The sequence below is a fragment of the Nothobranchius furzeri genome, chromosome 2 (genome assembly GCF_043380555.1).
Source record: "Nothobranchius furzeri strain GRZ-AD chromosome 2, NfurGRZ-RIMD1, whole genome shotgun sequence".
In the NCBI taxonomy this organism is placed as follows: domain Eukaryota; kingdom Metazoa; phylum Chordata; class Actinopteri; order Cyprinodontiformes; family Nothobranchiidae; genus Nothobranchius; species Nothobranchius furzeri.
The window spans coordinates 67,945,870-67,958,029 of record NC_091742.1 but is presented as its reverse complement, the minus strand read 5'-3'; the positions used below and the strand labels follow the sequence as shown (position 1 = coordinate 67,958,029).

Below are 12,160 nucleotides of genomic sequence, written 5' to 3'. Positions count from 1 at the left end.
GCATAAAACCACAATCCTGAAGTTAGAATATAAGATCTCTACATCAAAAACAACATCCCTGGAGCAAGCGGGATCACAGTATGGCATTTGAACAAACTCAAACAATATTATATTCTCATTCTCCACCGAATAAAAGTCAACATTCTAGTATTAGTCTAGCTCAGTTGGACACTGATAGCACCCTGCACGTCTGAAAACATAGCCGGGACATAAGTAAGGTACTTTCTAAACTTTCCAAGAGTACTTTGTACTTTAACAAGTGAAGGTTAGATGAAGAGCCAGTAGTTTCTTCTCTGGAAAAAGCCACTACAAGCCTATTTATCTTTCTTACAGAGAACTGCATTTCCTTCACAACTGGCTATCTTCCAATTTGAAGTTTTCTAATGGAAGCTAATAGGGTTTTGCAGAGCCGAGTGTCATGTACATTTCTTTTTTTGTCTCTCAAGTGTTATGACTGCAGAAGGTGGGATCAGTGCAGCCTGTGAGGAAAACAGGTGGCCAGACCTAAACTAAAGGGAGGCCATTAGCTGTCTGCACGCTGACCTCCCAGGATCACCTGGGAAAGATGACCAGCAGGCAGAAGGGCTAAAATTTAATTGCACTGAAAATGGGCACTAAAATACCACTGATGGGAGAGATGGCTGCCCTGGTGAAATGAGAGAGGTTGGAGATATTGCAGTCGTGAAAGGATGAAAAAAACGAGACAAGGTGGGAGAATGGTGAAACCGCCGCTGAAATGACAGGTGTCAGGAAAAGAGTAACAAGCGTTCGGACATCTTGACTGACAGATGAGACACTAAACTGATCAGCTGATTGATGAAGTACAACACAAAAACGACTGGCAGAAGAGGTTGTCTGACCACTTCAGGTGCTTTTCTTCTCACCTCAAGTAACTTATTCATCACTCTCACAGCCTGGTACTATGTTGGAAGATAAGTTAAATTAGTAATGATCCTTGTGCTTCTGACCATATCGACTTTTGTGTATAAAATATTTTTCATGTTTTTAACGTCTGAGGCATTGGCTGGAGTTGACTTCTGCCTGTTCTTTAAAAGCAAGTTTCTTGCCAAAGTTAACTAATTGTGACTGACCCACGTTTTGTTTCGTAAGATAGAGCATTGAACAAACTCAATAAACAAATCAACAAAAATGGACTATTATCTCATTTTATTACAATGATGAAATTGGTTTACATACCTGTCTACTTAGAGGCGTTTTTGGAGGCAGGGATGGGAATCAAAGACCGGAGTATTGGTCCCAATTTTCGAAAAGGGGATCAGAGCGTCTGTTTGGGCTTTATTACTCTGCTTTCCCAGGACACTTTACTCTAGGGTGTTGGGAGAAAGACTGATTGGTTTGTGTAAAGACTAGTAGCTTAGCCAGAAAGCAAAACTCTTGATTTACCAGTCGACCTTCACCCTAATCATCACTAGGGTAAAGAGTTTTGGCTAATGACTGAAAAAACAATATCATGTGTCTACAAGCAGCTTTAATCAAGTTTATTTCACAGGATGGTCTTAGAGTGAGTGAAATCCAGTAAAAGCCGCCAGTTCTGCTCATCATGAAGAGCCATCTCAGGTGGTGTGGGCATTTGGTCAGAATTCAAACCCTCCTATGGGAGGTATTTTGGTCATGCACTGTTGGTAAAAAGCTGATGGGTCAACCCAGGATATAAAGAATGGACCACATCTCCAAACTGACCAAGGAACGCCCTATTGAGCTGTTTGAGTTTGCTTGTGAGAGAGAGGTTTGGGCCTTTCTGCTAACTTCTATCTCCGCAATCCAGACCCAGATAAGCAGACTGTAATGGATGAACAAGCAGGAGGAGCTTTAGTCTAGGTCAGGGGTCGGCAACCTGCAGCTCTTTCATCCATCTGATGAGGCTCTCTGTGCTTGTAAATTAATGAATGTATATTTAATTAAAATGGATTTTATTTTACTGCATTCATTTTTTCTCTGTATGTCAATTCTAAATACAAAGATTGTCATCTTTGAAAATCTAAACAAAAAGAATAAAGACCTGAAATGAGAGGTCACCTGCTTGTGCGCAATCAAATGTCTCTATGGTCGCTTTCTGAGCTGAAGAGAGTATGAGATACTGGAATTTCCCTCAGACAGGATCATGAATGCGTCACCACATTAGAGACAGGAACAAGCGCTATTCAGCCAAAGTTTCATCATCAGGGAACATTTTCCAAGTGACACATCTCTCTGAGAGGCAGGATTTGGAAAACCCTCGCTTCAGTGAGAGTAATCTTCCCTCATGTGCTCTGGTTCTGTTGCTGCCGGTGACCGACGCCATCCAAGCACCTCTCCACATCTTTAGCTCACTGTCCACCTTATGTGCACGCTGACAGCGAGCTGCGCTGAGCACAGTGGCTTGTAAAACTCTCAGATGTTCTGATGGGAATCTTTTCTTGATTGCTTTAGATACCTCTATGATGTGCTAAAATGTCAGCGCATCTGCAGCCATGAGGTTCTCCTTCAAAATAAATGGTCAAATACGGGAAATATCCGATCAAGGCGAACTGTTTTGCCTTCTTTTGAAGATCGTTGCGAAGAGAAACAAACTTGTTTAATACCAGAGCCTTGCGCACTGTGCCGTTATCGCCATCACTGTAAATGAGGGGAAAAAGTCTAATTGATCAGATCCTTTTCTTACCTTTTGTAATGTCCAGTAATGGTCAGTTTTCATGTACAGTTTGACCCATTCAGTATCTGGTTGACATGGAGACAGGAGTCTGCATGTGTTGCCTTTAATCTGCCGGGTCCTGCTATTCCATCAGCTGGGGCCTCTCTACAGCTCGGAACACATGATAACAAAGTGTCAACAATACTGTTCCCTTCTCAAGGCCCTTCTGTGCCAAGCCTGCCTGGTTATCTAGGCCGGATTGGACTGTTATAAGAGTGGCTTTTTCAGCTTATATGAGTTAATCATTTGTATAATAATAATAATAATAATAATAATAATAATAATAATAATAATGTTTTGATTAATATGTGCTTAAAGAGCAAATTGCAGGTTAGAGACTCCCATGAACCAATGTTTAGAAAAATATAATAGAAACTCGGTTAAAACATTTTTTTACACAAACGTAAATTATTTAGGCTTTTAGAGTCTTTTTTGTGAGAGTTTTTTTTTTTTGGCCAAACCAAGTGACGCCATCTGAGGGGAGTCCTGTTAGCTTAATCCAGTGAAACATAGATTATAATGCCAGCTCTGACACAGAGGAAACTTTAAATGTTTACAATTATACTCATGATGGACCAAAACCATAAAGTTATGAGTTTGCTGCACGCCCCAGAGAGCAGAGACCAACCAGAGGGAGAAACGATCGGCCAAAGCAGAGACATTGAGGAGTAGCAGCAGGGAAGCAGCAGGGGAGTTAGCGATGTTAGCTTAAACTCGTGTGCTAACATCACAATATAATACAGATTACTATCATGTACCAGACAATTAAAATAGTATCGGTCAGTTAATGTAATATTAATACTAATGAGAATCTCTCGGCAGTCTCATACTCGCTAATATCCGTTCACGTATCGTAGTTTAGCTTAGAGAGAGGGAGAGAGACGCCTGTCATCCGATTCTGGAGCTCATGCGGGCTTCTGTGAGCTGGATCCCACCCAGACACCAGCGAGCCAGTTGAGCTGATATTTTAAAAAGCTGCACACGATCCTTCCCTAGAGGTCCATGGTGGTTCTGATCTGGTTCCGACCCAGAAAGCTTGCTCGGCTGGTCCGCTGAGCTGAGAGAGAGATGCCTGTGATCCGGTTCTGGAGCTCATGCGGGCTTCTGTGAGCTGGATTTGACTCAAACACGAGTGAGACAGTTGAGCTGGTATTTTTAAAAGCCGCGCATCCTCTCCTGGTGGTCCAGGCGGCGGTTCTGATCCGGTTCCAACCCGGAAACCAGCTGGCCCGGTTTGCTGCACGACTCTTCTGGTGGTCGGTTCGGACCTGGTTCTGACGGTGATCGGAGCTTCAGAAATCCGCAATACATTTTTTAAACCTCGCCACGGATCTCCAGAGTCCAGCGCGGACCTCCCTGTCCCGGTACCGACCGATGGGGGCTACAGAAGTCCGTCTTTTCAGCTGCACAAAACACCCTCAGACACGGAGATAGATGCGTTGTTTCTCTTATCTGGAAACCCGTGGACTCGTCCAGACAGGCTGGAGTTGATACAGCCTTCACAGACTATATAGTTTATTAACATGAACACAATCCAACACTAGTAAACACACACACTGACTGGATCACATGAACTCTCTACCCTAAAACCAGCCACTCTTCACACTGAGCTGAGGCAGCGCCTAGCTTCTAACTCCCTTTGGTTACGTCTCAGGATCAGATTTAGAAAAAAGCTTTGCTGAGAAAGGCCACGTTCTACTAGAAAAACTCTGCTGTTAAATGTTTGAAATGACAAGGCAATCACCACCTGCACTCAGACACAAGGACAAATTAAAGTTAAGTTAAACTCATGACACATAGATATTTCCTTACCCCAAATCAGAGCATCCGTATCTCAAGAAGGCGTGTTTTCTGAGGTTGTCTTGGTAATATCCCTTAACTTGGCATGCTCTGATTGGCCAAGAAAATCATAATATGAGAATATTAAAACAGAATCACTCAGTGATTCAGCAGTCGGAGTCGCATTCCAGCTTTCCATCACTCAGCATTCAGTTCTAGAGAAAGAGCTCCGGAACGGCCGTCCGGAGCGAAGCCTCTGTAACCTTGAGCCTTTTTGGCAAGCTGACATGCATTCAACATGCATTGTGATGGTTTGTAGCTGAGAGTAATGAGAGTCCTCTGCCTCAAGTGGTCCTGGTTCTCAACCAAAAATATGGAAAGCTCACTACAGGTTGGGATTCTCGGCCTCAAGCAAAGGGTTCTATAACCCCCCAAGAGACTTTACAACACTATCAGTCATTCACCCATTCACATGCTAGCGATGATGAGCTACGTTGTAACCGCAGCTGCCCTGTGGCGCACTGACAGAGGCAACGCTTGCCATATACAAGCACCGTAGGTCCCTCTGACCACCACCAGCAGGCAAGGCAAATTTAAGTGTCTTGCCCAAGGACACAACAGCAGCATTCTCTGGTGGGAGCCAGGACTGAACCTTCCAATTTCTGGACAACCCGCTCTACTTCTGAACTACGTCTGTCCCCTGTTGTCATGATCAAAATAACAAGTTTCTGGACACAGATGACATAAATTCAATGTAAAAGTTACCTTCAAAGGAGACCTCCAAAGTACCATATTTCACTAAGAATAGTTTAGACACTATTGTTTAATGTTATCCAAAAACCCGATGAGTTTTTAGTTGTAACATGAAGTTTATTTCCACAGAAATAAACTTGTTAAAAGATTAGATAGTACACTCTGAATGATATTTCTACCCCAAATTCTTCCAGACGAAGGCTGACACAGTCGATGACACTTTTAGTCATTATTTGGGAAAAAGTAAAAATGAGGCCTCGGCTAAGTTCAAGAATATGTTGGTCCACATGGTTCCATGTTATCTGGTAATTTTGTGTCCCTTTCAACAAAATGCTTCAATCAACAGACTGAATGCTGAGAATCGGTTCATTCCAGAGTACTGTTCCTTAGTGGTCAAAGCAGTTGTCGGGTTTTGTTGGGTCAAAGTGCTTCTAAAAGTGTTGCACAGTGGTCGATAAATGTCAACAACAGTATAGCCAGCTGTGATTGTGTCTGTCAAATAGACAAACAAGGACACTTAATCAAGACTTTTACAAGGAGTCTTTAGTTTTGTTCTCAAGTGTTGTGATTGCAACAACACTTTACTGTATATAGACGTAGGAGGGGGTTTTCTCCTGACATCCTGGTGTAGTAAAATACATTTTTAATTATGACCAATAAGATGTAAGATTCCATACAAAATGAAATATCTATCTGGTTGATCTTTGAATGTTTATTCAGAAGATTCTAGGGCTCTTTGCTTATTCAGGGACCATAAACACACTTCGTATTAAACCAGACAGAGTCAGTATATAGTTTATAAAATGAATTTAATAATTTTTCCTAAACTAATGATACACAACAAGATATGAATAATGAGATGTGGTGTGGTGGAAGTGAGGTGTTGTGATGGAAGCTAGATGTTGTTGCAACCGTTTTTTGTATCTGAGAGAAATTGTGAAATCTGGGTGTAAAAGAATTTGTTGTTTGTTTTAAACTAGAGAGTTGTTTATTTATAAACCTCATCAGACACCAGTATGCAGGCTTACGAGGAGGGATGCGGTCCGAGTGGTGAGGTCACGGATGTCAAAACCACAATACTCAGAGATTAGCAGCTTCCTCTGAGTTCAGCTTCCCCGGCCATGAGATGCAACCCGGGGTCTGCAGATTAGGTGTCCAAGGTGGATGTCTGAGTGTTGAAGCATCTCTGAAAAAAGCTGCTGTGTCTGTAATCACTTGCAGCTTGCAGAAAGGTTTTGACTGAAGATCGAAGGAGTGTGTTTCAGAGGCTTCTTTCCTGATGTGGCCGATTGGGGGTGGGGGGGACTGAATTTTTTGAAGGTTTTACCAAAACATTCCTCAGAAAGCCACGTCTTCTTGCCGATAAGAAGATGTTTTTTTAACACTGTGAATGAGAATGTCTTAAACATTTATGTGAGGTGCATTTCAACCCTAATATGTATCTTATTGTAATGTGTATGAGTGTAAGCAATGATTAACTTGATTAATCAAACGCATAGTGATTTGTGATATAAATAGATCATTGTAAGAACAATATTCATTTCAAAATTATTGATTTAAGCACAGGTTATTCAAACATTTGATTTAAACATCTGGGCCATTCATCATATATGATTATTTAACTTATAACTATAACATCGTGGAGTCTTCACTTATTCAGAGTAAGAATGTTGACATCTGGCGTTCATAGAGAGTGCAGGAACCTTGGAAGAGAATGTTTATTTGTATGTTTTGTCTTTATGGAATATCAGCATGGGCTGAGCAGAACCTTCTGGATTTAGAAGGCCACAAAGAAAGTGGATTTATTTCTGTAGATGAAAGGTTATTATGTTGATCAATATATAGGTGAAAATTGACCCTTTTGGAACATTACACTGGCACACCTTTAGACATTTGTTTATGTCTTTGGGTTTATACTGGTGTTTTTAAACTGGTATGTTTCATATGACAAAAAAGGGACAATGTTGACATTTGGAGGCCAAATCTAACTTTCAAGCACAGAAGGGCAATTCACGACTAACAGATACATTCTTCAGTCAGTTTCAATTGCCCTGGGACTGCCTGAAATCAACAAATTTACTGGTTTACAAAAGACCCGTTTACTGTCTTTTACTCTCTTCTTCAATCTTTACTGGTAGCACATTATTCTTTAGTAATTATTGTTTATTTCCATCATAAACACACAGCTGATCAGGTTATTTATGAAGGAGGAAAGTCTTTTTCAGTTCTTCAGACATGTGGCTGTTTGATGAAATTTTCTAATTTCTGCTTTAATAAGTTGTTTCCTCAACCCACTCTCCCCGGACAGATTGGCAAGTTTTTAATTAAGAAGATGTTTGCATAATTTATTATTTAAAAAAAATGTGTTTGCTTCAGAATTTAATGTAAATTTCAAAGCTTAAGAAGGCGGCAGTATATAAAACATGCTGTTATTTTCTCCCACGGACAGGCAGTGCAAACAGTTGGAATTTTCTGCGGCTTTCCATTTGACTTTTTCTAACTTCTCTGCTCTCTTCCTCTCTTCTGCAGATGGGTTTTGTCAGAATCTTATCAGCACCCTGGAGGGCACACCTGGTCTGCGCTACATTTGGAGCACCTTCAGACCATTAGTGAGAGGGAAGGTCCTGTACACACCTGATACACCTGCTGCTCGCCTTCTGGTGAAGGAGGTAGGAAAATATATGTTATGTTCTGTCTAATTTTTAGTGCTCTCTGAAGATGATACTATGTCCATATGTATTTGAAGATATACAAATCTTTGGATAAGTGACTGGCCCCTTTCTTTTGCTTTTACTTTGTCACACTTAGATCAGCAAAAAAAAAAAATCTGACTCAATACGAAACACAGTTTTACAATGACGATATCATTAAAAATGGGAAAATACAAATTATAAATCTGGTCTGGTGTGAAAAGGTTATTGACCCCTAAACCCAAGATCTGGTTGGAACACCCTTGAAATCAACTGTTTATGATAGCTGGCGACAAAACTCTGGCATCTCTGTGGAGGAGTTTTGTGTTATTCTGTTTTATTTTGTTTTCACTTTTCTTTAGGGCAACGGTTCCCAAACTGGGGTCTGGGAACCCAAGGGGTCCCCACAAATGTGTCTATGCAAATGTTGTGACGTTAGCAAGATTTAGTTTGTAAAAATTACATTTATAATAATCCCCAATGGCACACCCAACAGTAAGATCAAAGCTCCATATTGAAGATATAACACTATGCCTGTTTTTCTTTCTTTTTGGTTTCTTTTCTTTTTTATTTACTTTTTCCTTTTTTTTTCCTTTTTCTATTCTTATTTTTTCTTTCCTATGCACTATGCCAGTTTTAAGTTTGTAAATGATCACATGTCACCTGTGTGCACATGTAGGAGTTAGGGTTCAGGGTCCTGCCTTGTCTTTGACACGGGAAAAGGGGTCCTCAAGGAAAAACTTTAGGGGAGAACTGTTTTCTTTCAGCCACATTGGAGGGTCTTCCAGCATGAACAGTCAGGGCTGAAACGAATCATCGAATGGTTCGATTGATTAAATTCCTCGACTATTTTTTTTTTTTTACCAATTCAAAGGTTTGTTAAATGTGCACACCACAGTTTGAATACATTTTACTGGTGCACAATGTAGTAATCTAGGTGCTGTGGAGGAAAACTGAGAATCCAGCAAAGACATGAGCAATTGTAAAAGGTAGAAACGGTCCATAGAGTGGACTCAAGAGTGAAACTACGAGCTGATTGGCTAATGCCAATGCTAGTGTGTAGCACGCTCACGATCAAGTGGGGTTTGGGAAAAGAACACGGTGGTTGTGAATAAGTAAACCGCCATCCCGTTTATGAGTGGATGTCTGCAGCTGAATCACTGCTGTTGTTGCCACTGAGAGTCAGCAACTCGAGTCTGCCCCACACACTGCAGCAGGGCAAGCTGTTGTAGCATGTAATTCACAAATGCTTCTACACTTGAATACAGACTGAATTATGTTGCCAACCCATACATTATAAAACAGATATGCCACCATTACCATTACATTATAACTAGTAGACATTAAATGTTAACAGCATTTCCAGTAGATTACTACTGAACACGTTAATAAAATAATGTATGTGGATAAATTTAGATATGTTTAGACTAGGGTGAGTGATATTACTACAAATGTTTGTTAATGAAATATAAGTCAAATTATGTTCCATAAACTATTGATTAACTGGAAATATAAGCTGGGAAAGAGAGAAATAGACAAAACTAATTTAATACACATTGTTGGCACTTTTATCATTTTGATGTTATATTTTCATATTTTTAGCAGCACGTCATCAAACAGAATGTTTGATTATTTGACAGCATTCAATAGAATATTCAAATACTAAAACATTTGATAGCTGCAACCTTTTCAAGGTCAAAGTCAGAAAGTTTCCATCGAGATTTTCTATTTACTATTTAAAAGTAAAACGAATAAGGTACCATCTTTAATTCAATATATTTCATTAAATAATGAAATCTGGTCAAAAACTGAAAATAATGATATTAAAATGATATCAAGACTGATTTATTATGGCTAGGGTTAGTAGTTAGAGGCTGGTGAGGGTAGCTACCAAACCTGATTGCTGTATTATTTTTATTTTCTAGTTCCTGTTACTCAGTTGCAAACTGAATATTATGTGAATTCCCAAGATGTGTTCCTGCCTTTGCTTGGAGCAAAATTATTGCACACAGAAATATACAGTACATGCTACATGTCCTATCACCTACTTTTATTACAAGGGTAATGTAGGTTGTACACCCTGTGATTACTTGCTATTAAGTTTGTAATAATAAAGAGCTGCATTCATGGTTGCATCAAATACAATTAGTCCAGGTCCTGAGGCAGCAAAAGAGCCCATACCATCACACTGCCACCAACATGTTTTACATCTAGGGTGTTATGGCAACAGTGAGATGGGTCTTGAGTTTTATTTCTTTATTGTCAGAAGTGGCTCAGTGACTCTTTCTTGGAAGGTCATTTTTTGCCCAAAGGGTTTGTTTATTGTATTGTTTATGATTGAAATATTGATTATAAATGATATTGCCGTTTTTAATAGCAGTTTATAGTAATTAATCGGATTTTTGATAAATATTGACATTAGCAGGGAAAAAAAAGCAGGAAACATTAACCCTCCCACTGTCATTATGGGTGACCCTGCCAGGCAAGTTGACCATTGACCAGGATTGATGGTCTATCCCTTGAGGTCTGCGTGGCAGGGGAGAGGTGGTGCTCACGTCTCACCCCTGCCACATGGACCAAAGGATAAACCATCAACCCTGCTCAATGCTCAACTTTCTTCGTGAGGTCACACCCATTAGGAAAGGGGGGGGGGGGGGTAAAAAGAATAAGGTAGCAAATATTTAAATATTTCTTGCAGACAATTTGCTTTAATGGGAGATCGCTTCCAAATATGTGGGTGGATAAATCTCCATGTCACACTTTACCACCTTGGCAAGAAAACTATTTAGACAGAAAGCCTCTTTGCAAAATCTAATTCATGTTTTGTTACTGCATGACATGATATTTCTGCAAGAGATCGACACCCTTTTGATAACGACAGAGGCAAAACAAGCAAGACGTGCAGGGTGGAATTTGCATTGTGATTACATAATGAGGGCGAGCACAACCTGCTGGCGTCACGGCAAGCGGCTCGGTGTTTCTGCTTTTCACACCAGACGTAGATTGTTTACAAGTCAGTGTTCTGGAGTAAATAACCCTATTTACATTCATCACCATCAGGGGAGAGAGGAGGGGTGGGGTGGGAGGCAGCAGAGCAGCAATGTCATGAGTTCTTCCGGAGAGAGAGAGAGAATGTGAAGTGCTTTAATGTCTGTTCAGATTTGGCACAAACACAAACTTCACTGTTTTCCACCAGGGGAGGGTTAGTCGAATAATTTGCTTCTAAATGTTGGCTTTTAATTTTTCTGTCTTATTGTTTCAGGCAAACAGCACATTCGACTCCCTGGCTATGTTGAAAGAGCTCGCTGATTCTTGGGATGAACTTGGACCACGCGTTTGGGAGTTTTTACAGAACAGCCCCCAAGTTAACACATTGCGGGTAAGACTCAGTAAAATGACCCGCTCTGCTGTAGCTCATTTTTTATTGATTCCCTTTGTGATTCCCCTTAGGTACTCAGAGAAGTTTCACTCCCAATGTCTTAGATAAAAAAAAGTTTCTGACTATATCGAACTTATGTTGTTGTGAGACCCACGATTGTAATATTACAACATCAGATTTGAGTCTACTAAAATAAACCTTCCCCATTTTTTTTCTTTTTAAAACCACATTTACATTGCTAATAGGTCCTATTGTCCAGTTCTGCAACACTATTGGCTGTTAAAATGTGTAAATAAGCCCATTTATCTGGCCTCCTAGAAAAACATGTGAAAGGTTAAAAAAAAAGGATTTTGCTGTTGTTTTCTAAATTTGGGTTTCTGAGGGTTAAACGGTACCGCTATAAGTCATGGAACTATTTTAGCCCATTTTTCTCCTCATTAGTCCTTACATTCATGCCTGTCTGTTATCTGTAATCAATACACCTTATTTTCAATTACCAGTCAACACTGATTGATCTTCTTGGTTTATTATCAAATCTTCCTGTATTTGTAATCAGGGGCGTAGCACCAAATTCTGGGCCCTAGGTACAAGTCTTCTAGGTGGGCCCCCATGCTCAATTACTTAATATCTCTCTGATACATTTTATGTCATGCTATAAGACAAGATAATAACTATGATCTTAGTTTAACCTCTATATTGAGCAAATATAAATAACAGCATAATAAAAGTGAAATGCCCAGACTTCACATATAATTATTTTTATTTGCCAACAATGTGTTCAAACAAAAATCCTGGAATTAATTTTCCAGTAAATGCTCACTGACGGGTCTTCATGTTAGCAAAATCACTTATGAGATCTTTAAAGTC

General features: G+C 40.0%; 1 protein-coding gene across 2 annotated transcripts in view; it reads left to right on the top strand.

Moving 5' to 3' along the window:
* The window catches only part of LOC107377411 (phospholipid-transporting ATPase ABCA1), a 324,049-nt gene that overhangs the window by 54,657 nt on the left and 257,232 nt on the right, over nucleotides 1–12,160 (top strand). For both annotated transcript variants that reach the window (XM_054747824.2, XM_015946964.3), the window contains exons 10-11: nucleotides 7,754–7,893; nucleotides 11,177–11,293. In XM_054747824.2, the coding sequence (XP_054603799.2) occupies nucleotides 7,754–7,893; nucleotides 11,177–11,293 (257 nt within the window). The remainder of the gene's footprint in view (nucleotides 1–7,753; nucleotides 7,894–11,176; nucleotides 11,294–12,160) is intronic.